This window comes from Primulina eburnea, chromosome 14 (genome assembly GCF_022965805.1).
Source record: "Primulina eburnea isolate SZY01 chromosome 14, ASM2296580v1, whole genome shotgun sequence".
Lineage (NCBI taxonomy): Eukaryota > Viridiplantae > Streptophyta > Magnoliopsida > Lamiales > Gesneriaceae > Primulina > Primulina eburnea.
The window spans coordinates 14,885,638-14,913,114 of record NC_133114.1 but is presented as its reverse complement, the minus strand read 5'-3'; the positions used below and the strand labels follow the sequence as shown (position 1 = coordinate 14,913,114).

At 37.9% G+C, this 27,477-nt stretch overlaps 1 protein-coding gene across 1 annotated transcript; it reads right to left on the bottom strand.

The window, feature by feature from the left end:
• Nucleotides 1–24,591: 24,591 nt before the first annotated feature.
• Nucleotides 24,592–27,042, bottom strand: LOC140812257 (protein RESTRICTED TEV MOVEMENT 3). The gene is made up of 6 exons (XM_073170486.1): nt 26,904–27,042; nt 26,670–26,802; nt 26,428–26,597; nt 25,818–26,109; nt 25,502–25,668; nt 24,592–24,892 (listed from the first exon to the last, which is right to left on the bottom strand). The coding sequence occupies exons 1-6, from the start codon at nt 27,034–27,036 to the stop codon at nt 24,738–24,740; spliced, it is 1,050 nt and encodes a 349-aa protein (XP_073026587.1). The 5' UTR covers nt 27,037–27,042; the 3' UTR covers nt 24,592–24,737.
• Nucleotides 27,043–27,477: the final 435 nt, after the last annotated feature.

Genomic DNA, 27,477 nt, shown 5'->3' with positions numbered 1-27,477 from the left:
AACAAGAAAATCCATCTTTATCAAGCATAGAAATGGAAATAATGTTTTTCACCAAGTCTGGTACAAACAAAACATCTCTTAAAACAAGCTTAAAATCATTGTTCAAATGCAAGTAAACATCTCCTACAGCCTTGGCAGCAACTCTTGCTTCATTGCCCATCCTCAAGAAGGTCTCACCTTCCCTGAGCCTCCTACTTCTTCCCATCACCTGCAAATCATTACAGAGATGTGAGCCACAGCCGGTATCCAATACCCAAGAAGTAGAGTTAATTGAAATGTTTACTTCAATATAGAACATACCCTTTCCAGAACCCTTCTGGGCAAGATATTCCTTGCAATTACGCCTCCAATGTCCAGGCTTCTTGCAGTGATGACAAATATCAACAGTCTTGTTAGCTTTATCTGGTGTAGCTACCACAACGGGACTCGGAGTTTGCCTCTTCAAGGGCACGTTCTTCTTGGGACATTGGATAGAACGCTTCTTCCTCTTCCCAAGTGGATCGGTCTTCGTACCAGATGAAGAACCCACATAAAGAACCGACTTCTCTTTCTTGATGGTGGACTCAAAGGTCACAAGCATGTTCACCAACTCCTCAAGGGTCGGCTCCATCTTGTTCATGTTGAAATTCACCACAAAAGGATCAAACGAGCTAGGCAGTGACAACATCAACACATCGGTGGTCAACTCTGAAGGCAAGATCAAATCCATGCCAACGAGCTTGTCCACGAGCCCAATCAACTTTAGGCCATGCTCATGGACCGAGGCCCCATCTCGCATGCGTAAAGTGATGAGCTCCTTGACGGTAGCATGCCTAAGAGGCCGAGTCTGCTCACCAAAGAGCTCCTTGAGGTGCAAATGAATGTCAGCAGCACTCTTTGCACCCTCAAAACGCCTCTGCAGCTCATCATTCATAGAAGCCTGCATATAACACTTGGCCTTCAAGTCATGGTCACACCAATCCTTGTAGGTCTGCAATTCCTCAGGAGTGCAGTCAGTCGGAGCCTTATCAGGGGGCGACTCATTTAGTGTATATGCAATCTTTTCCGAGTTCAAGACGATTTTCAGATTTCTTAGCCAAGTGAGGTAGTTAGGTCCGGTTAACACATGTTTTTCGAGTATGGCAGAAAGCGGATTGCGAATTGAAGACATTGTCAAATAGTACTGAAAAGTAAACAGATAAATGTTAATGACTATTTTAAAATATTTAGTAAGATATAAAGTATGGACTTTAACTTTAAAAATGTTTACTCCCACTGTTTTGACATCTTTCACTACCCTCTAGTGAAAACGGGAAACTCCTTTCCTCAGTAGGTACGTAAGGTCCAATTAGCGAATTATAATCCCGAATAATATCAGCCAATCATAATTCCTAAAAGGTAGTTTCCAATTGCATCGCCATGCAACCCTCTACGTAAACTTTTGTCTCACGTTTGATTAGGACCCAATAATATGACATCGTTCATCTTTACGTGTCAAGCCTAACCCATCGATATTGAACCTTAATGGACGGTCGCCATGAGTTCCCTCAATAATATGAGCCGAAATCATGGGAGTTCCACGTAGTTCACATCACTATGTCAATGGATGTCACAGCTTTCCGGCACCCAAAGCTCCCCCAATAATATGAGCCGAGCCCCGAGTACGGGTAGCGTTCATCATGCACCCATTGTCGATGGAAGACAAGGAAATTATAAACAAATTTATAATTCCCCTTTTTCGGACTTGATAATAATTTTGAATCTTATTCAAAATGAGGGTTTTTTAATTTTGAAAGGTCTCATCATTAATTTTTTTTTATTTTTTTTTTTAAAAAAAAAAACTCGCCATGTTTGATCGTATGTTTGCCGGATTCATGCAACTTTGTTATTATCATAATAATAACGCACATACTCATTATTTACAACATATCATGCATTTATTATAAATAGTCAACAAACAAGGATGATCAATCGCCCGAAAACTAATGGCTCGTGTGAGCTAAACACGGGCCTAGGTCCAATCCTAGGATAAATGCACGGGATGCAATGCAACTATTACATTAGCTTCCAATATTTACATGTCTTCGATCTTCATAATCATCATGGCCACCATCTTCCAATCTTGATCATCCACTATACTAATATTTACAAATAAATATCCATGGCAAATAGGGATACATCTCATGGGGTGGGAACGGGCCATAAACCAAGCCCACTTTATAAATTGATAATTATTACAATCATTCAACAATAAATATCCTAGCATACACCTAGCAAATTGGGCTTGGGCTTTTGATCATCCTTCATGCATTATATCACATATCATACACCATCAATTAATTATCAAAATAATTAATTGATCCAATATTATATATCTTGAACCAATCACTAACCGCCACGATTATAAACTAAATTAACAAAGTATACAAACACCTTTGTCTGCTTTCCAATTAATTTATTTATAACCGAATTTCTTATAAATCACAATTTACTATAAATAATTAAAGTCCAACTTCAATTATTTATTTTATGAGAAAAATTTGCAACTTTTGTAATTTTAAACTTAAGGGCCCAAAAACTTATTTTTCACCAAAAACATTTTGGCCCATTTAAAATTCACAAATATGTTAGCCATCTCATGGCCCAACAACTCAAGGCCCATGACACTTTGATAATCCAAAACACTTTTGGAAACCCTAGTCGTCATCGCCGTCGCCGGAGCTCCGTCGCCGGATTCCGTCAACAAATTTTTTTTTTTATTTTAAAGGAGGGGGGGTTCGGGCAGCCCCTCGGGCTGCCCTTGCTGCCCGAAACGGGCAGCCCGAGCTGCCCGACACGGGCAACAACATGCTGCCCGAAATATCCCCACAAAAGCCTTGATATTTGTTGCAAATTTTCATCTCAATCGGTTAGAAATCGCCCTCAATATAATATTATGTATATGCTACACAAAAACTAGTACCCTTAGCTCTTGATACCACTTGATAGGGATCGATTTTAGGTGACCGAAAACGCAACGGAAGCAACAAAAATTTCGAAAAACACATGGAAAATTTCGGCCACCTCTAGTACTAGGTGTAGCATATACAAAAACACAAAAATGTCATACATAGTGTGTTGAGAAATCGTTACCTATCAACCTCTTGAGGTTGATGATGGCTCCAACCAAGATGTAAACAACTTGGCTCTTGAAAGGTTGACCTTCTACAAGCTTCCCTTTGAGCCCACCTTGCTCAAATATTAAGCCCACCACCAACAAGCTAGATCCACTCTAATTTTGCACTAGAAAAATTAGAGCATTTTTCTTTGAGAAGAAATTTTCTTTCCTCAACACTTCAAGAAGAAAATTGAGAGAAAACTTGGAGAATTATTTTTTTTAAAATTTCGGCCACTTCAAGTCTTAGAGAGGGGGGAGGGAGACTAGCCTTGGTAGTGTAAAAAGGTGTTGTTGGCATGTGTGACACATGTCTTGAACATTGAGAAAGTTGTCTCCCAACTCTTCACCTCCCATGCATGCAAGTCTTATTTGATTTTTAACAATTAAAAATCCATGGACTTATTTTTAATTATCTCAAACATATTTGAGACTAATTAAACATTACTTGAATTTACTCAAGTCACTAGTTGAATAATTATTTTAATATTGGGCTCTACAAGACCCAATATGATTTAATTAATTCAACTCTTGAATTAATTTGATTATTTGGACTCTACTAGGTCCACTAGTGTTTAATTAATTCAACACTTAAATTACTTTAATTTAGTCCATAATAATGTTTATGAAAATCACAATTTTCAAATACATTATTTATTTGGCCTACTTTTAATCTAGGAACACTTCCATAAATTAAAATTTACATTTCTCTCATAGAAGTCATACTTCCATTTTTTCTTACGCTTATAAACTCCTTTATAAGCCGTTCAACACATTGAACTATTTTTACTTCTCAACGGGATCTAGAAAGCCAGCACTTGTGTGGCCCTCAATGGTTCATTGATACAACTAGCCGTGGGTTCACATCTCCATGTGATTCGAACTAAACATGTCCTTATATGAGCATACCCCAATTGCTCCATTTTTAGTTATCAACCCCTTGATAACAAGAACGTCAGAACTCAAGTCTGATAGTACCCAACCAACCATGTTAAACGCCTAGCAACATCGCTTACATGATTCCCTAGGTATCAAATGATAGTGCCTTCAAGAACCATTCAATTATGGTTAGCGTACAGTACGGTCCCTTCAACTCATATATCCCGACCGATTCGACAACCATTGGTTTATCGAGAGTTGTCAATGAATCGATACTATGTGTCATGTCGTAGTTGCATCGATGGTGTAATCTATGAAACCCTTTCATAATTACCACCATACTCTGATCAGAGATTTCAATCCACATACACATGAGAACACATAGGATATCCATACCCGAAGGTAAGCGGTGAATCCCCGACTACAATGCATCGACTCCTATATGTTTCGACAGAACACCCAACCTTGCCACCTGATGACCCCATGAGAGTCGGTAAACAAGCCAAAGTGTAATTCTAGCACATAGAGTCTCAATGTTGTCCCGGGTCATAAGGACTAATGTTGTACAACCATAAACTAGGACTTTTCCACTCGATAAGTGAGAACCACTTGGAAAGTCCTTTATGGAGGGTTGTTCAGTGCATTTTACAAAGAGCACCTATCTGCATGTTCGGACATCACAATGTCCCTTACCAATGAAACATGGTACTCACATCGCAGATACTAGTCTCTAACTCGAGCGGCCTATATCCTTCTTAGCGGCGGCTGAATCGACTAGGAACTGTTTAGAATATACAGTATTCCAAATATGAGTTTCATGATACTCATCATATGAGCATCTCATATTCTTTCTACTATTTGTATATTCAAGGACTTTATCTATGCAACTAGCATGGTTATACAGATAAAGAAGTGCCAAAATAATAATTTCAAATATTATTAAAATAAAGATCGTTTATACATTGAGTTTCATTGTGAACACTCGGCCAACACTTGGCTCGACGGGCACCTACTCTAACACCAATTCATGTCTTGTTTGTGTTTAGGGGCTGCCATGATGTTATATGATGTCTAGGTAAAGATTTCAAGGGAAATATAGCCACACTCACGAGCACACCCACGGCAGAAACCAGGAAACTAAGAATCAAAGTCCGAAGGCTACCGTCGTTGGGTTAGGCGACTGGGTTTCACGTTTCTGTGGGGGGGGGGGGCTCGGACTTGGCTTGGGCCAGGACGTAGCCAAGGGTTGTCAGGAGTTGGGGGAGAGTCCTACCCATGCTAGGACTTGAACCAATGGCTAGGGAAGAGTCCTAGCGCAGCTAGGACTCCACCCGAGAACCCTGCACAGATTTGTGCAGGGTTCGCGCCACTCTCAGGAGATGGTGGCTCGGTGCATGGGGCACGGGCTAGGCTAGGAAGGTCCACTAGGGTCCTAATCAAGTGTCCATGGGTTGGGTTCGGTTAGTATAGCGTTGGATGGAGTCACACGATCCCACACACAGATCTCATGCACTTTGAACTCTCGGCCAGTTCATGGGGGGGAGACTTGGGCAGCTCATTTTTGGGTTTTTGTGTGTTGCCTTGTCAAACATAGTGTCCAGTAGGCTAAGTTAACATGTTGGGCACCTTCTGGCTCGATTTGGTTTGGAGGTAACTCGATAAAGTTAAGAGATGGCTCGAGGTCGAAGTTTAAGTGTCAAAACGAGTTTTAAAATAAAGAAAAATTGGAAAAAAATTGTTCACGGGGGTTGAGTCGTGATTCATAAAAGCTAAAATAATATAAAAAGACTAAATTTTGAATTTAGGAATTTTATATTAATGTTTGGCATTTTTTCGGGATTAGAACACCGTCAAAACAATTATTTAAAGATAAATGAAAAAGTCTAATTTTTTATGCTTAATAAAATTACGAAAAAATTCATGTAAGCTTAAATAATTATTTGGGACATTGTTAGAGTCAAGAAATCAAGAAAAATTTCAAAGACGTAAAATGTCACGTCCAGGGGTATAACAGTCTTTTTTTCACCTAGAAATTTGTAAAGGTCATGGCAGTGCCCTAAATGCTGTTTTTATGATATTATGTTCATTTTTAAATGATAATGAAATGTTCATGATTTATTTATGATTTATTTTTAAATGTCCATGAAATTTTATGATGAAAATTGACATTTAAAATACATGGTGCATGCTTAGTTTCAAAAGAAAATATATTCATGCATAATTTTATAAGGTGATGAAAACATGAAAACATTGATGAAGGTGAAGTAATTGTGACTATGAGGATTTGAGGATTTGAGGTTATGATCAAGAATAGGCCAATGCTCAGTAGACGATCCTGTGTCGCTGATGTCCCCGCCTCCTAGTACTGTGGTTTCATGTGGATGGTACCATCGTCATGTCATGTCATGTCACGTCAGGAAAGTCACAATTAACGATCTGAATTCAATCAAGGAAAAGATAAAGTTATGATCATGAAAAGAATCACGTCATGCTATTATGTCATGTTATCATGTTATGTTATGATCAAAGAAAAGGTAAAGGTAAGTTTCATGTCATGCATATCACGAAAATGTTATTTTACGTAAAAGTATTTTCACTGTTGCATGGGATTTTATATCTATTACTCGTTACAAAGATTTGGTGTGTTGAGTCTTTAGACTCACTAGGTTTGATGGCTGCAGGTGAGGGTGAGGGAGGACTTGACGCATGAGATGACTGGACTGAAGGTGCACACAACCCGAGGACCAGCGCTTCTACTATTTTCCGCACTCATGATTACAGATTTTAATTTTACGTTAAAAGGTTTTTTTTAAATCATTTATTTATTCTTTAGAGTGGTTTTGGAGAGGAGAATATGTTTCACGATTATTGCTTTTTAGGTTTGGTAATTCATGCGATGATTTTATTTTATGACGATTGCAACTGATTTTAAAATGCTAGCTAGCGAAAGTTCTAGAACATGGGCAAAATATTTTATTAAAATATTTTAATGTGGACTGAAATTGGAAAAAAAAAAATTTCCTAGTACATTTTAAAAACAAGATCACGGGACGTTTCAGTTGGTATCAGAGCAAAGGTCCTGTAAAGGGTTGTGCCACCATCAGCACCAGAAATATCAGTCGTCAAGCCTCAAGTTTGTAAGTTTTTACATGCTTTACATGATTCAGGATGTTGTTACCTGCATGATTATGTAAATGATATTCTTACACCACATGTTTACGAGTTTTATGATTATTTATGCCTTATATGCTTAAAGTTTCTAAATGAATCACGATATGTCACATGATTAGTAAACGTAGATTTGAATGCATGTTGATTACGTTAGATTTTGGAAAACTTTCAGATAAAATGCCTCCACGTCGTGCCCCTGTCACCGAAAACCAAGAGGAAAACAGTGTTAACCGTCAAGAAAACAATCAAGGGAATGGACCTCCACCACCACCACCACCAGATGCTGCTACTCGTGCTCTTGAGGGAATGGCTCGCTTATTTGAGCAACAGTTACAGCAACAGCAGTTGCAACAACAGCAGTTACAGTTACAATTACAGCAGCAGCAGCAAGTTCAGCAGGCTCCTAGGCCACCACAGGATATCTATGATCAGTTCCGGAGGCTAGCGCTGAAGGAATTTTCTGGCACCACTGACCCATTTGCTGCTGAGAGCTGGATACGCTCTCTGGAGGTACATTTTCGTTATCTGAATATGGGTGATGTCGACCGTGTGAGGTGTACGACTTACCTGCTTAGGGATGATGCTTCGCTGTGGTGGGAAGGGGTCGAGCATGGTGTCAACCTTGCTACTCTCACTTGGCCTCAATTCAAAGAAATTTTCTATGAGAAGTATTTTACTGCGGATGCTAGGGGCCGACTGAAGAGAGAGTTTATGAGCCTCCGTCAGGGAGACTTGTCTGTTGAAGATTTTGTGAAGAAATTCGACAGGGGTTGTCACTTTGTGCCCCTTATTGCTAGAGATCCTGCAGAAAAACTTAGGCACTTTATGGATGGTCTTTCGCCCCACTCTGCGCAACAATGTCATGATGATGCATCCAGTGGATTATGCTGCTGCCACTACATGTGCCTTCAGGTCTGAGCAAGCTTTGAGGGAGATTGATTTTGAAATTCAGCTTAAAAGGCAACAGCACCATAATAACAGTCAGCCCAACAAGAAGCAGAATACGGGTCCATCTAGACCTCAAGGGCCTCAAAAGCCCCAGGGTCAAAACAGAAAGCAGGGACAACAGAAGCCACATAATCAGGGAGCACCACCGCCTGCTGAGAGGCAACTTTGCAAGGAATGTAATCGCCCGCACTTGGGCAAGTGTGAATGGGGTTATTTCAAGTGTTTCTATTGCAAGGAGAGTGGGCACAAGGCTATTGATTGCCCAAAGAAGAAGGCACCTACAACAGGACGAGTTTATGTTATGAATGCTTAGGAAGCAGAGGAAGAGGCAGACACTACTCTTATCACCAGTAACCTAGTTATTTAACATTTTTATATTGCCTATTCTTGCATGAAATGTTAAATTGGTTACTAGAATTGATTTGGGAAGCAAGATTTAACCTAGTGGAACTTAGGTTGCATGTCCTACTTAGTTGAGTTAAGTTGTGATTTTTAGCACCCTAGAAAATGATATGAATTTTGTGCCTTATTTTATGTTAAGGATGTGAGGTATCCAAATAAAAAGTTTTAGGGCCAAAATTAAAGAATATCATAACCAATTAATTTTTGGATTTTTTTCGAAAATTTGGCAAGGGTTCTTGGTGCAAATTCCGAAATCTTTGGGGGTTTATTGTGCAAAAACCGAAAAGTTGAGGCCTAAGATGCAAATTCCGAATTTGATGGGACCGAAATGTAAGAAATCGAAATATTAAGGCTTCAATTGTATTTACCGAAAACCATGAGCACTAAGGGTAAATTTCGAAAGTTTTAAGGACTAAAATGAAATTATGCGAAAACCTAAGGGCCAAATTGCAATTATCCAAAATTGGGGGACTAGAATGTATGAAATTCGGAAATGTAAGGACTAAGATACAATTTTCATGAAATGCTTAAGCTCAACATGCAATCTTCTTATGAATTTGGGAAATTAATGATAGTAAAATCCTTAAGTTTCAACTCGAAAAGATTTAAAGGACATCTTTCACCGCAGGGAGGATTATCATTCTTGGTGTAGCGACCTACGCATTGCTAGATTCAGGAGCTACACATTCCTTCATATCTGAAACCTTCATCAAAAGACTGAATATTACTCCTCAAGATATGGGTTTGGCTTTCAAAGTTTCGATTCCATCCGGTGATCAGATGCTCACGTCTAAAATTGTCAAGAATCTGGAGCTTCGTTTATTCAAAGATGTAGTTCGGGCAGATCTTATTGTGCTCCCTATGCCCGAATTCGATATTATACTTGGGATGGATTGGTTATCAGTGAATGGAGCTTCGATTGATTTTCAGGCAGCGATCAGTGTCTATCCGACCGCCTGGTGGTAAACCTTTTGTTTTTGAGGCGGCGAGGAACAAGCAAATGCCGCACATCATCTCTTGCCTTTGTGCGAGGAAGCTTATTAAGCGTGGATGCTCAGCGTATCTAGCATGTGTCACTACTGAACATGAGCCTACCAGTCAGAAGCTAGAGGATGTTGACATTGTCAGAGATTTTCCTAGCGTCTTTCTCGAGGACGTTTCTGGCATTCCGCCCGATCGTGAAGTGGAATTCTCTATTGATCTAATGCCGGGCACAGTTCCTATATCAAAACAACCTTATCGTCTAGCACCTGCAGAAATGAAAGAATTGAAAGATCAAATACAGGACTTGTTAGACAAGGGTTTCATTCGCCCTAGTTACTCTCCATGGGGCGCACCGGTATTGTTTGTGAAAAAGAAGGATGGTAGTATTCGTCTTTGCATCGATTATCGAGAGCTCAACAGGGTCACTATCAAGAATAAGTATCCACTGCCAAGAATCGAGGATTTATTTGACCAGTTGCAAGGAGCATCGATTTTCTCTAAGATTGACCTGCGTTCAGGATACCATCAGTTGAAAGTGAAAGAAGCAGATGTCCATAAGACAGCATTCAGAACTAGATATGGGCACTATGAGTTTATGGTCATGCGATTCGGGTTGACCAATGCGCCAGCGATCTTCATGGATCTCATGAATAGCGTATTTCAGCCGTATCTGGATCAGTTTATTATTGTCTTCATCGACGACATATTGATCTATTCCAGGAGCAGAGAGGAGCATAGCCGCCATCTGATAACCGCACTGCAAGTACTGTTAGACAGGAAGCTTTTTGGAAAATTCAGCAAGTGCGAGTTTTGGCTTGATAGAGTGGCGTTTTTAGGCCACATCATTTCCAGCAGTGGAGTGGAAGTCGATCCAAGTAAGGTAGAGGCAGTGAAAGAGTGGCCAGTGCCGAAGAGTGTCACCGAGATTCGCAGCTTCTTGGGGCTAGCTGGCTATTACCGCAAGTTTATTCAGGGGTTCTCATCTATAGCGGTACCTATGACCGCCTTGACAAAGAAGAATGCAAAGTTTATTTGGGGACCCGAGTGCCAAGACAGTTTTGACAAGTTGAAGCAAGCCTTGATATCCGCACCAGTGTTGTCGATGCCATCGGGGCAAGGGGAGTATGTTCTTTATACCGACGCTTCTAAGCTTGGTTTGGGTGCAGTTCTGATGCAAAACGACCGAGTTATTGCCTATGCGTCGCGGCAGTTGAAAATCCACGAAAAGAACTACCCTACTCACGATCTTGAGCTTGCAGCGGTAGTCTTCGCACTGAAAATTTGGAGACACTACCTTTATGGGGAGAAGTGCAAGATATTCACCGATCATAAAATTTTGAAGTACTTCTTCACCCAAAAGGAGTTGAATATGAGACAGCGTAGATGGCTTGAGTTAGTGAAGGATTATGATTGTGACATTAGCTACCATCCAGGAAAAGCTAATGTTGTAGCAGATGCATTGAGTAGAAAAGCGGCAGTTATTACTCATTTATCTCTTCAGAGACCGCTGCAGTCCGAGATACAGCGGTTTGAGCTCACAGTTTATGCTAGGGGCGGGGCCCCTAATCTTGCCACACTCTCAGTACAGTCGACTTTGAGGGATAGAATCCGAGAGAGTCAGTCCACTGATGAACAGTTACAAAAGTGGAGAGCTAGAGATGCGGCCAAGGGCCGAAACTTGTATTCAGTGGTGGATGGTTTAGTTCGTTATCGAGATCGTCTATGGGTTCCTAGCGACAATTCTTTGAGAGAGCTTATTATGAAGGAAGCCCATGACTCGCCATATTCCATTCACCCGGGAACTACGAAAATGTTCAAGGATTTACAGCTGTTATATTGGTGGCCAGGGATGAAGAGGGACATTCTGAGATTTGTGTCCGAGTGTTTGACTTGTCAGCAATTCAAGGCAGAGCATCAGCGACCAGCAGGGAAATTGAAGTCACTCCCTATTCCCGAGTGGAAATGGGAAAATATCACTATGGACTTTGTAGTGGGACTGCCGAAGACCGTTAGGGGATTGAATGCCATTTGGGTGATAGTCGATCGTCTTACAAAATCAGCTCATTTTCTACCTATTAAGACGACATTCACCATGGTTCAGTATGCAGAGTTGTGCATTCGGGAGATAGTTCGTCTGCATGGGATTCCAGCTTCTATCGTTTCTGACAGGGATCCGAGATTTACGTCATCATTTTGGAAAAGTTTGCATGCAGCGATGGGAACTAAGTTATTGTTGAGTACAGCGTTCCACCCTCAAACCGATGGTCAGTCAGAGAGAGTTATTCAGACCTTGGAGGATCTACTGCGAGCATGTGTTATCGATTTTCAAGGCAGTTGGGAACCGAAATTACCTCTAGTGGAGTTCACCTACAATAACAGCTTCCAATCATCAATTGGGATGGCTCCTTTTGAGGCACTCTATGGAAGGAAATGTAGATCTCCTATTCATTGGGATGAGGTTGGGGAAAGAAGAGTTATTGGTCCGGATGTTATTGAAGAGACAGCGGAATTGGTAGTCAAAATTCGTGAGAGAATGAAGACTGCACAAAGCCGACAGAAGAGTTATGCGGACAAGAGGCGAAGGGACTTAGAGTTTGCAGTGGGCGACCACGTATTTGTGAAAATAGCACCCATGAAGGGTGTTATGCGCTTTGGCAGGAAAGGCAAGCTTAGTCCAAGGTTTATAGGTCCATTTGAGATTTTGGTGAGGATTGGGACACTAGCTTATAGGGTGGCATTGCCACCAGCACTTTCAGGAGTTCACAACGTGTTCCATGTTTCTATGCTTCGGAAGTATATGTCTAACCCATCGCATGTACTCAACTATGAGCCTTTTCAGCTAACTCCAAATATGACATATGAGGAAAAGCCTGTCCAGATCTTAGCAAGGCAAGAGAGGAGATTGCGTAACAAAGTCATTCCAATGGTCAAGGTCAAGTGGCCGAATCACTCAGAAGAGGAAGCTACTTGGGAAACCGAGAGGGACTTGATGAGTCGCTATCCAGAGTTATTCGGTAAGTTCTAATTTCGAGGACGAAATTTTATTTAAGGGGGGGAGGAATTGTAAGGTCCAAAATTAAGTCGACGTAATCCAACTGCATGCAAATCTAGAAAATATGAAAAATGAGTAATTTAATTTAATGGCTAATTAATTGTGTGACATGCATGCTTATTATGATTTTATTGCCATTCTGCATGAAATTGCATTTTTTTTAAGGTTATACAAGTGACGATCGAGGAACGGAGATCGGAGGCTGAAAAACGTGGAAAAATGTTTTAATTAAATAATTACTTTTAATTATTTAATTTAAGGGTGATGATTTTCTCATATTTTTTAAAACAAGGAAACTTTGAGGTGATTTAATACGCCGGGACTAAATTTTATCGGTGTTGGATTTTCAACTAAAATACGATCTTTTACGCAGTCCGGCTATTTAATTCGCTAATTATTTTTATGAAAACCATTTTTATAATTTTATTCAAGCCTAACTTGCATTAGTGGGCTTAATTAAAATTTATTAGGCCTTAAGCCTAATTAATAAAATTTGTTAGCATATAAAACAAATTAAAACCTAAACTAAGCACTCAGAATTCACGCACACACACTTTCACGCCGCCAAAAGAATTTTCAGAAAACCAAAAGCTCCCCTCGGCGCTTTCAGCAACTCTCGACCGCGAGGAAAATAGCTTTTTCCTTCAAGGTTTTAAGAGTTTCCAGCACCGGTTCTCTCTGTTCTTCGTCGCCGTCGGTATTTCGTGCGTTTACGACGTAAATGCACGCCTATATCTTCCTTTGCTCATCCTTTACATCATAGTATCGATTTAAATTACGTGTGCACGAAGAACTTGAAGTTTTGTTTCAGAATTTTCGTATTTACACATACATGCTATGAACTAAGGATTCTTATGTACCAATTCATGTCTTGTTTATGTTTAGGGGCTGCCATGATGTTATATGATGTCTAGGTAAAGATTTCAAGGGAAATATAGCCACACTCACGAGCACACCCACGGCAGAAACCAGGAAACTAAGAATCAAAGTCCGAAGGCAACCGTCGTTGGGTTAGGCGACCGGGTTTCACGTTTCTGTTGGAGGGCTCGGACTTGGCTTGAGCCAGGACGTAGACAAGGGTTGTCAGGAGTTGTGGGAGAGTCCTAGCCATGCTAGGACTCGAACCAAGGGCTCGGGAAGAGTCCTAGCGCAGCTAGGACTCCACCCGAGAACCCTGCACAGATTTGTGCAGGGTTCGTGCCACTCTTAGGAGATGGTGGCTCGTTGCATGGGGCACGGGCTGGGCTAGGAAGGTCCACTAGGGTCCTAAGCAAGTGTCCATGGGTTGGGTTCGGTTAGTATAGCGTTGGATGGAGTCACACGATCCCACACACAGATCTCATGCACTTTGAACTCTCGGCCAGTTCATGTGGGGGAGACTTGGGCAGCTCGTTTTTGGGTTTTTGGGTGTTGCCTTGTCAAACATAGTGTCCAGTAGGCTATGTTAACATGTTGGGCACCTTCTGGCTCGATTTGGTTCGGAGGTAACTCGATAAAGTTAAGAGATGGCTCGGGGTCGAAGTTTAAGTGTCAAAACGAGTTTTAAAATAAAGAAAAATTGGAAAAAAATGGTTCACGGGGGTTGAGTCGTGATTCATAAAAGCTAAAATAATATAAAAAGACTAAATTTTGAATTTAGTAATTTTATATTAAAGTTTGGCATTTTTTCGGGATTAGAACACCGTCAAAACAATTATTTAAAGATAAATGAAAAAGTCTAATTTTTAAGCTTAATAAAATTACGAAAAAATTCATGTAAGCTTAAATAATTATTTGGGACATGTTAGAGTCAAGAAATCAAGAAAAATTTCAAAGACGTAAAATGTCACCTCCAGGGGTATAACGGTCTTTTTTTCACCTAGAAATTTGTAAAGATCATGGCAGTGTCCTCAATGCTGTTTTTATGATATTATGTTCATTTTTAAATGATAATGAAATGTTCATGATTTATTTATGATTTATTTTTAAATGTCCATGAAATTTTATGATGAAAATTGACAATTAAAATACATGGTGCATGCTTGGTTTCAAAAGAAAATATATTCATGCATAATTTTATTAGGTGATGAAAACATGAAAACATTGATGAAGGTGAAGTAATTGTGACTATGAGGATTTGAGGATTTGAGGATATGATCAAGAATAGGCCAAGGCTCAGTAGACGATCCTGTGTCGCTGATGTAAGGCCCGAGAAATTAATCCGGTTAATCTGAAAAGATTTGGAAATGATTATTATAATCATAGATGATAATTGATGTGATTATAAACGAAACGGATCTGATCGGGAGAGCCGAAAGAAGAAATCACATTATGTGTGAAGTATAGGATAGGCGCACATGCGCGACATGTATCGGCGCACATGCGCAAAAATTAGAGAAGCATCGGCGCACATGCGCGAGATAAGGCGCGCATATGCGCGACCAGTCCAGAAGGATCGGCGCATATGCGCGACATAATTGGCGCACATGCGTGGACTGGACAGAATGGTTGGCGCATATGCACGATTAAAATGGCGCATATGCGCGAGAAGACAATGCTAGTTTTTCCATAACTAGCGCATATGCGCGACTTGGTTAGCGCATATGCGCGAAACGTGCAGAACATGCACAACACCACTTGCCCTTGTATCATGCAATGTATGTATATATATATCAACATGCGAAATCCTTCAGAAAAAGAAAGAAACGGAGGGGAAAAGCTTTAAGTCCTTACGTGCGGGAATTTGAACGTTACGCAAAATCCGTCCGTCAGAATTTGAATCCGAATTCAGTACCGAGTTTCTAGCGATGACAGCTACAACTGGACGTAAGTTTTGCTACGTTTAGACATGTTTTGAATTTATGATATTGTCAGAATTGAATATGATTCAGATATGGTGTTTCTGCTACCGTAGACATTATAGAAATGAAGTCAGATTAAAGAATAGACCGTTTCTGTAATTGTTATGATTTTTGAAAGATATTAACTGAGATTCTATATCAGAATTGTGTTAGTATTCAGATTATGAGTTATATTGACACCGATTATGAGTTCCATTATTATATTTGTGATGTTCAGAACTGACGGAGTTATTCAGATTGTATTGTTATGCCGTCAAAACATCAGTTGATTTAGATTGATCAGATTCAGATATGATTTCGATTTTAGTGTGATATCGATGACATGAATTGAATTGTATCCTGTTCAGATATTGATCAGATTAGGTACTGAGTTAAGTATTGATCAGAACAGATTGTGTATTGAGTTATTCACTGATACAGGGTATTCGATATTGTCATTTCAGATCCGATATGGACAGATTTGAGTACAGGTCATCGTCTTCGTCAGACCATGACGACAAAGGTATAATTCATGTGATATTCGGGAAGACACAACTCAAATAGATCCCATTTGAGTTTCCCAATAAAATCACATACTAGATTATTGTTATATTCTGATATGAATATGCTTTGTTTATATGCTGATATGCTATGCTTTGTTTACAGTTTGTTATGCATTGCATTTAAGATAGGGAGTCTTGACAGATCAGTCATACTTCTAGATGTTCGGTGATATCACAGCTTAAGGGAAGATCATTCTCCTATTGTAGATGTGGATACAGATCAGGCCGAAGTCTAGGAATAAGACGTACAGTCACCCCAATTGGGAGGGTAGGTGATAGATCGTCTTATTCACACCGGGATCCCTAGAGTTATAGTTGAGTCGAGTCTAGACATGATTTGACTAGAACTGCATGTGTTTATAGATATGGTTTCATAGACTATGAAACCCATGTTTATTGCTTTCAGTTATGACAGCATGTTTATATGATTTGATTTAAATTGCATGTTTATCTGAATTGAGTTGCATCCTTATTTTGATTTGATTTCATAGATTATGAAATCTATTACTTCTGAATATGATCATGATAGCATGTTTTATGATTTAGATTGTTTCTATACATGCTTACCATGTTTTATACTGGGATTTATTCTCACCGGAGTTATCCGGCTGTTGTCTTGTTTTGTATGTGTGCATGACAACAGGTGGGGCATGATCGGGGTCGAGAAGATGACGAGAGAAGACGAGTTTAGCGTGGTGATTCCGGACTTATTGTAGAGTAGGTGTTATTACTTGATTATAGTAGTTGAACCTTAGTTGAACTAGATAAATGTTGTACAAGATTTGTATTATTATACTGATTTGTATAATAGCATGATTCCATTACCTTCCGCATTGACATTTTAAAAAGAAAATTTTTAGACCCTGTTTATCTTAATTGATAATTAAGTCCCAAAGATGATTAAGAAAAAGATCAGCGTCCGGGTCCCCACAACAGGTGGTATCAGAGCGATAGATCCTTTAGATTGAGATAGTCAGAGTTGATAGATCCTTTAGACTGAGATAGAAGAGAATGAGCGGGGTAGATTGAGTCTTCTTTCCTTCCATGTGATTGCTAGCATGAGATTTATTTCAATGTTGAATTACATTATGGGTGCTAGCATGATTTACTGTTTTCCCTATTACATGTTGTTTGTATCGGAGTTGATTACAGCATGTAATTGTTAAGCCTGAATCAGAACTGAGTCTCGATCAGAGGTATATGATCATAGGAGGGCTGAGACAGATTGTATAGACTGTGTACTAACCGGTTTGATATTCAGATATACCGCCTCGGAGAATTCCAGAAAAGGGCAGTACTTCAGCTGAACAGGTAGATGCATCAGAAACTCGGATGGAAGTAAAGTTGGCAGAACTTCAGTTATTACAGCCGCCAATTCTGAGTGGCACCGAGACATCTGAAGATTTTCAGAACTGGGTTGATGACATGGAAATACTATTTGACCTACTGGATTGTACAGATGAACAGAGAGTTAAATTGGTATTTCATCAGCTACGAGAGGCTGCCAGAAATTGGTGGTTTACAATCAAAGGAGTATTAGCACAACGTGGTACTGTGATCACTTGGGAAGTCTTCAAGACTGTATTTTATCAAAGATTTTTCTCAGTTTCATACCGAGAGGACAAAAGAGCAGAATTTGAGAATTTGAGTCAAGGGCAGTTGAATATTGATGAATATATTGCTAGATTCTCTACTCTAATGCGTTTTGCTCCTCATTTAGCTGGAAATGATGAAGCTATAGTAAATCAGTTCATCAGAGGGTTATATTCGGAGGTAGTAATCCATTTTGCTGATATCTTGAGTAGAGCGAAGAGAGCTGAGGCAAGTCTGATTAGACAATTGAAACGGCTGTGTGTGAAGCAACCCCAGACACAACAATCTCCTCTTCGATATGAGCACGGCAGTACGAGTGGGAAGCAAGATCTGCTGAAAACTCGTAAGAAGCCATTCAAGAAGTTGGGAAGTGGTTCCTCTAGTTCAAGTGGTTCCAGCCCAAGCCATACTGATGTCTATTATAGGACTTGCGGAGGGAGACATTCTTCAGAACAATGCCAAGGAGTGCTTGGTAGATGGAATATCTGTAAACAGCTGGGGCATTTTGCTAAAGTTTGTCCCCAGAGATGGTCCCGAAGATCTTAGGGAATAGCGTGTAATTGAGAAACAGACCCAGAATCCACAACAGGTACTATTCTTTATGATTAGATTGCATATGTATTGATATATACTAATGCATTCCCTACGATTATTTTAGACTGAATTGCATTGATATGATGTATCTGTGGGGTTTGTTTGTACTGTGGTATTGATTCTTATTTGTTGGGAAAGAAAGAGTGATATCAGAAATTTTTGTAGAATATGGTATACTACAGTAAGATGAGAATAAGATTGAGTTAGATTATAATGTACTTGTGTATTCTGATTCGATCGCACTATTGATGTTAATATGCTAAACAAGTACAGAACTATTATAGATTCCAGTTAGAAAAGTATAAGATTCAGACCAGATATGGCTGATGAGTAGAGATTTCACGATAAGGATTCAAGATTTCGAATTCCTTTGATATCTGTGTTGTATATGAATCGATTAATACAGAAAAGAGCAGATTGCATCCCTATGTATTCAGTAGACCTACTGAAATCGAGCCTAGCATTGACAGATTTGCCAATAATATACGAATTGGCTGATATTGCTAGATAAGATTTTAGAATTACTTATAGCAGAAAGATATATTTCAGAATTGAATTCAGAGTAGATACGGATGGTTACTCTAGAATTCAGTACAGAATAATATTGAGTGTACAGAATGATACAGAATGAATTAAAAGAATTGAAAAATCAGTAGAAGAGTACCGACCAGGAGTACATCTGATTTAGTGATACTCTTGAGCATGTTCAGTATCTTCAGGGATGTTCTGATGATTTTATGCTCATTGTCTCTATGAGATTTGATATAATTGCAGCATCTGATTGATGGAATAGAATATCTGAAGATTGTATTGAATATTCTGAGAACTGTGATGAATGTATACAGAAATTGTTCAAATAAGAATCTTGTTTGAAACAGATTGTATTCAGAATATGCGATATCTGAAGTTAGTAAACAGACTGATTTTGTTACAGTTGAGATTGTAATCAGTAACCGATAAATACCTATATCAGAAAGACCAGAAATTTCAGAAATGTCAGAATTGTCAGAGATATATTTTGTCTGATTTGGCAGATTATTTTATTCGACTGTTATTATATCTGCTGAGTATTGTTATTATTCTAAATCAGTATTGGAGACATCTTATATGGTTTTGGAAAGCATATTGTATTTGCAGATGAGATATACCAGTTGATCAGAATGACATAAAGATATTTATCAGAAATCCTTGTTTTATGAGTTCACTGAACTCACTAGATCTGTATAGGATATTGATACTTCGTTTCTGATTTGATATTACTGTTGTTTTGAATCCGTATATGCTACAGATTGTTGTGAATCACGGAGAGTATATACAGCTCCAACCGAATCAGAGTTGAATTCGAGAGTTACAGTAATTCAGGAATGTGATCAGAATGTTCAGAACTAGACTTCAGTAATCAGAGTCGAGTAACAGATATGAAACTGATTATCTTGTGGTATCAGAATGTTTCAGAATTGTATAACAGAATTGATATCGATAGTCAGAGCCGAATACCAGGTAGGTATATTTTCTTTCATTTATGTTATTAACTGATTTACTATACCGAATAGTCCAAGTCTGAAATCACAGATAGGGTCAGAAATGTACCATGGTGGATTCAGTTTTCAGTTTGATGATTGAGAATGTAAGATATTCGAACAGATAGTTGTGATATAGACAGATTAGATCAGTTATGATAGAATTTGTATTGAAATGTTGGCAGAAATTGTACTGATATGTTTGAATTGCTAACAGAAAAGATAGAAAGATAGAAATCAGAAGATTTATTACAGAATTTGTATATTTCTGATTAGACATGGGGACTATATTTCGATGAATTTCGTAATAAAATTATTGCAATACTTTCCAGATGGTGATAGGATATGATTAAGATTGACAGATTGTTCAATCTATATCTATCAGTTTGTACCAGATAATGTACAAACATGACCAAATGACACAGATCGATGTCAGAGAAGTGATTAGAAAGATCGGATGGCACAGTAGATTATGTCAGATTGTGATTTTGCTTGAGTTTGTATTCGTGACAGAATATATCATGAACTCTCTTTTAGATTGTTTCACAGATTGACAGACTGTCAGAATATTTTATCCAGATATTGGAAGATTTTGGTAGAGTTATAGAGTGCTGGATGTTAGCACTAATTGATATGACTTATTATCACTGCGTGACAATAGCTATCAGCTTATCAGATATGTAATGAGATGGTTATAGACAGGACGGTATACAGTGAATACTGCAGATTTCTTTTGAAGAAAAGTCGAAGGAAGATGAAGATAGTTCAGAATAAACAGATTTAAGAAACCAACATCGGATGATGACGATTGGTATTTGAAGCTGAAGATTGTATATGTCCTTGATTGGGATAAACAGATTTGATAAAAACTACTGGTATTTTTTTTGTTATTAACTGTGATTGGTTTATACGGATGTTGTATAACCAACATGGCAAGATTGATTCTGTCAGAGTTAGTTTAAGAAGTATTATGATAGTATACTCCATGAAGTCTTATTCCAGAGTTGAAATCAGAGGTTGATACAAGAAAGAGATTTCCGAATGAATTTATTGAGATGAGAGTTTGATTTAAACTCTATGATACATTTCTTCTAGTATATCGGAGTTGATTACTTGCGAGTTTGAGGACGAACTCAGATCTAAGAGGGGAAGAAATGTAAGGTCCGAGCAATTAATCCGGTTAATCTGAAAAGATTTGGAAATGATTATTATAATCATAGATGATAATTGATGTGATTATAAACGAAACGGATCTGATCGGGAGAGCCGAAAGAAGAAATCACATTATGTGTGAAGTATAGGATTGGCGCACATGCGCGACATGTATCGGCGCACATGCGCAAAAATTACAGAAGCATCGGCGCACATGCGCGAGATAAGGCGTGCATATGCGCGACCAGTCCAGAAGGATCGGCGCATATGCGCGACATAATTGGCGCACATGCGCGGACTGGACAGAATGGTCGGCGCATATGCACGATTAAAATGGCGCATATGCGCGAGAAGACAATGCTAGTTTTTTTATAACTAGCGCATATGCGCGACTTGGTGCGCGCATATGCGCGAAACGTGCAGAACATGCACAACGTCACTTGCCCTTGTATCATGCAATGTATGTATATATATATATATCAACATGCGAAATCCTTCAGAAAAAGAAAGAAACGGAGGGGAAAAGCTTTAAGTCCTTACGTGCGGGAATTTGAACGTTACGCAAAATCCGTCTGTCAGAATTTGAATCCGAATTCAGTACCGAGTTTCTAGCGACGACAGCTACAACTGGACGTAAGTTTTGTTACGTTTAGACATGTTTTGAATTTATGATATTGTCAGTATTGAATATGATTAAGATATGGTGTTTCTGCTACCGTAGACATTATAGAATTGAAGTCAGATTAATGAACAAACCGTTTCTATAATTGTTATGATTTTTGAAAGATATTAACTGAGATTCTATATCAGAATTGTGTTAGTATTCAGATTATGAGTTATATTGACACCGATTATGAGTTCCAGTATTATATTTGTGATGTTCAGAACTGACGGGGTTATTCAGATTGTATTGTTATGCTGTCAAAACATCAGTTGATTTAGATTGATCAGATTCAGATATGATTTCGATTTTAGTGTGATATCGATGATATGAATTGAATTGTATCCTGTTCAGATATTGATCAGATTAGGTACTGAGTTAAGTATTGATCAGAACAGATTGTGTATTGAGTTATTCACTGATACAGGGTATTCGATATTGTCATTTCAGATCCGATATGGACAGATTTGAGTACAGGTCATCGTCTTCGTCAGACCATGACGACAAAGGTATAATTCATGTGATATTCGGGAAGACACAACTCAAATAGATCCCATTTGAGTTTCCCAATAAAATCACATACTAGATTATTGTTATATTCTGATATGAATATGCTTTGTTTATATGCTGATATGCTATGCTTTGTTTACAGTTTGTTATGCATTGCATTTAAGATAGGGAGTCTTGACAGATCAGTCATACTTCTAGATGTTCGGTGATATCACAGCTTAGGGGAAGATCATTCTCCTATTGTAGATGTGGATACAGATCAGGCCGAAGTCTAGGAATAAGACGTACAGTCACCCCAATTGGGAGGGTAGGTGATAGATCGTCTTATTCACACCGGGATCCCTAGAGTTATAGTTGAGTCGAGTCTAGACATGATTTAACTAGAACTGCATGTGTTTATAGATATGGTTTCATAGACTATGAAACCCATGTTTATTGCTTTCAGTTATGACAACATGTTTATATGATTTGATTTAAATTGCATGTTTATCTGAATTGAGTTGCATGCTTATTTTGATTTGATTTCATAGATTATGAAATCTATTACTTCTGAATATGATCATGATAGCATGTTTTATGATTTAGATTGTTTCTATACATGCTTACCATGTTTTATATTGGGATTTATTCTCACCGGAGTTATCCGGCTGTTGTCTTGTTTTGTATGTGTGCATGACAACAGGTGGGGCATGATCGGGGTCAAGAAGATGACGAGAGAAGACGAGTTTAGTGTGGTGATTCCGGAATTATTGTAGAGTAGGTGTTATTACTGGATTATAGTAGTTGAACCTTAGTTGAACTAGATAAATGTTGTACAAGATTTGTATTATTATACTGATTTGTATAATAGCATGATTCCATTACCTTCCGTATTGACATTTTAAAAAGAAAAATTTTAGACCCTGTTTATCTTAATTGATAATTAAGTCCCAAAGATGATTAAGAAAAAGAGCAGCGTCCGGGTCCCCACAGCTGATGTCCCCGCCGCCCAGTACTGTGGTTTCATGTAGATGGTACCATCGTCATGTCATGTCAGGTCAGAAAAGTCACAATTAATGATCCGAATTCAATCAAGGAAAAGATAAAGTTATGATCATGAAAAGAATCACGTCATGCTATTATGTCATGTTATCATGTTATGTTATGATCAAGGAAAAGGTAAAGGTAAGGTTCATGTCATGCATATCACAAAAATGTTATTTTACGTAAAAGTATTTTCACTGTTGCATGGGATTTTATATCTATTACTCGTTACAAAGATTTGGTGTGTTGAGTCTTTAGACTCACTAGCTGTGATGGATGCAGGTGAGGGTGAGGGAGGACTTGACGCATGAGATGACTGGACTGAAGGTGCACACAACCCGAGGACCAGCGCTTCTACTATTTTCCGCACTCATGATTACAAATTTTAATTTTACGTTAAAAGGTTTTTTTTAAATCATTTATTTATGCTTTAGAGTGGTTTTGGAGAGGAGAATATGTTTAACGATTATTGCTTTTTAGGTTTGGTAATTCATGCGATGATTTTATTTTATGACGATTGCAACTGATTTTAAAATGCTAGCTAGCGAAAGTTCTAGAACATGGGCAAAATATTTTATTAAAATATTTTAATGTGGACCGAAATTGGAAAAATAAAAAAATTTCCTAGTACATTTTAAAAACAAGATCACGGGACGTTTCAAAAACTGTTGTCTTTTGCACTCAAAAGACAACGGTTTTTAGAAAACCGTTGTGGTTTGCCCCCAAAAGACAACGGTTTTATAAAAACCGTTGTCTTTTTCTTAAAAAACACACTTTTAACAACGGTTTTAACAAAAACCGTTGTAAAAAGTGTGTTGTCGTTTACCATTTTTCTTGTAGTGGGAGACTATGATAGATTAACTAATTCATAATTAATTGAATAATTAAATAAAATTATATAATATATATGTGTATATATATAGTATTATTAATGGTTTATAATAATATAATTATACATGATATTTTCAATAGTAGAAAATATATACGCGAGAGTTGTTTAATATTGAAAAACATTATTCTGATAAAGGAGAGTCTTTATTAGATTTGAAGAGATTTTTAATAAATTCGTAATTAATAGTTGAATTATACACAACTTTTACACACAAGTTATTTTCAAAAAAAATTTCTCTCTCTCTCCCCTCACAAAAGTCGACCACCTTCTACCACATCACCGTCGTGACGCCACCGCCCAACCGTCGCAGTGCCGCTGCCATCTCCTTGGATTTTGAATTCTGACAATCAATTCTCAACGCAAATTTCGTTTAGATTTCTAGTGCGATTTATACGATAAATCCAATTTATGATCGTGGACTTGATTAGATGATTGAAGAAAGAGAAAGATCTGTTCATAGAGATTTACAACAAGAGCAATCTCCACTTAAAATCTGAAATAATTGGAGCCGATATTATATACGTAAAGATAAACTATTCTAAAACACCATATGTGGTTTAAATCATACAACGTCCAAATAACGCTGTGAATGTCAATTTTGTTTTTTTTTTTATTTCCATTACTCATTTGGTACCAAAAAAGGGTACTCCAACAGATTTTAATTCCGCCTTTGCTTCACAGAATATAATTATTGCGCGTTCAATTATGAAATTGCTCACACATTTCAGAATCATTTATATATAAAAATATACATGTCAAGCTATTGTATATTTTCATAAATATGTATTATGATGTCTCTAATTAATTGGAGTACTAGGATTCTAGTTAAATTAAGTACTTCTCATAGAGGTTTAGCAATTCCATGGACAGTGAGCTCAGCATCCACAAGACATACGTTTTTCACCAACAACCCAACAGTTGATAGAGAGAAATATGCATGCGACACGAATCTTGGCCACCCACATGTTGTGTTTGATGCGCTGAACCAATAAGTAGCTGCATATATATTACACAGAAATATTTTGAGTAGTGAGCATCAACACCGGATAGTTTATTCTTTGCATGTCATCGGAAAATGACGATAAAATTGAAAAAAAGTGCAATTTAGTAAACTAAGACCATTATTTGATCGATAATACTAACAAAAATTAAAAACATGTGATTCATGTGATTAAAAACGTGATTTTTACTATTTGTATGATCTGCCAAAAAAAGTAGTTTGGTTTTTAAATTTTAGATGTTTTTACAAGAAAATAACCGATTTAGTTATCTAAATTGTCAATTGTTTTTGTTATTTTCTCTAATATGCCAAAGTTGGGGTTTTGGTCTTGTTATTACGTTGCTTTTTAAGTGTTTTAGTCGTATTTCGAGAAATGCTGACGTTTCGATGTCACATTAGCATTTTTTGTTGCTATGTCATTGCTCCGGTAAAATAGAACAAAAACCGAAATTTGAAAATTAAGACCAACTGTGATAAGTTAGATTAGGAAAAAAAAAATAGGGACTTTACAAGTTATATTTGGCAATTTTCCCTGTTTTTAATCCCCGACGCGCGTAATTAACTGTTAGACAAAGGGATATGTGAAAACGTTACGAGTGTTTTACCTTTACCGAAGTAATGGTTGCCCGAGATTTGGTCAATGATGCGTAGCGTAAAGTCCGCATATATTTTAGAAGTAGGAGTCAAGTTTTCTGGTTCAGCCAAAGTCAAATAAAGAGACATATAACTTCCGGTACCACTGCCTTTTCCTTTCGGGTAGAGCTGTATCTTCCTGCATAGATTAATTCATGGAGAATAAAAATACGATAAATAAAAGACGGAGAATACAAATACCTCCGGTGCCACTGCCTTTTCCAAATTCAATCGGGCTCGCCCTTTGGCAAAAAGTTGTTGAATAACTTGACCCCAAGAAATGCATACCATTTTTTGTCAGCTGCAATGAACACTTGGGAGTCTATGCATGCTTCTTTTAAACCGGAGTAATTTTCTATTCTCCATGTGTTTTTATATCCAACTGCATCCTTTATCATGGATAAACACTCCCCTTTTCCCGTGTGCTTTTCTTGACGGATGTAAACCTCGGCCCCAAATATTGAAGTGTCGTTGGCCAGGTACCCGTTCTCAGGATCCTTGAAGGTGTCTTGAGATATAAATTTATCGTAGCCCCATTCGAGCTTCATTCCATGAAAGCGTCTCCCCCTTTCTTCTGCATCTAGAGAGTCAAAAGCAAAGAATTCATGGATTTTTGATCATGTATGGTATTGAATATGGTGTCGGGGAGACATGCACAAGAATGGTTTGGAAAGTTTAAGCTGCTGTATTATAGGTTTTTGTATGACGCAGAGCAAATATTTGATCTTATAATTATCATTGGAGTGAAAGTCATGTGTCCGATTTTCATGAGCTGAAAATGTAGCTAGTAGCCCTGACAGACAAAACAATATTTAAAATGTGATGCTTGAACTAATATATGATTCAAAAGATATGTGTTGTATGGTTATTATACACAGCTGTAAAAATGGATTAATACCTTGAAGAATCAAATAATTATCCTTGTTCTGATCAAGAATATACAACCGGAAAGTTGCTCGGATTTCCCAACCCGGACAAAGAGAATCTACTTCAACAATCTCCAAGTAAAAGGAGATATGGTCTGTAATTCCTTTGTTTTTGTTTCCATTTGGGTGAATTGCCAACTTCCTGCATGCAATCACGTACATATTAAAATTTGATTTGTTGAGGGGGCGGTCTATTAGGATATAGTTATATTACCATTTGTAGCCTCCAGCGTGGAAATGGCTTGATGTATACTTGTCGATATTGTTCTTTGAGAGTTGGGAAAACATATTAATCTGAGTTATGTAATGAGTTGGTGGCACATCTGAAACCATTCTCGAAACAACGCCTACAAGAAGTATAAATCAAGAAAGATTGAACGAAAGAAGCGCAACGCCTGTGTGATTTATTCATTGAAACTCATTCGAGAAAAGGGAAGAGATGACATACCATCTTGATCAAGATCTGATGCCATTTGAACTTTGAAATACCAGATTGAATTGAAAGATAGCTTTATGTGCGGTAGGTCTACGAATTCATTCACGGGGATTGAGGGTTTTAATTGAATGGAAGAGAAATTCATCCTTTACTTGCATATGCATGTTTTTCTTGGCAGAATGGAAGCAAAGCATCATTTGGTGAAGATACTGTGGGTAACAGCTGCTTGGAAGGCAATGCAATGCATTTATTCTCCCGGCTAAGAATTGTTTTAAATAACTAATCATTAAAAAAATTAATTTTATAAATATAATTATACTGGTCATAAAAAGAAATGTTATTTTATTTTCCATTTTTTTCCAAAAACACTGACATTTATGTGCTTATTTTCTTGGATACTTGTTTAATTTAATGGAAACTTTTTAAGGAAAAACACCGTTTTTTATTTAGAAAATACAAAGTCAAGTTTACAGCCTATCGAACAAACAACGGGATGGAATACATACAAATTTAAAATAAATTATAAATTACAAGTTTAATTTATATATATTAGAAAATGATTTATAAGCTTATAAATAATGATGCC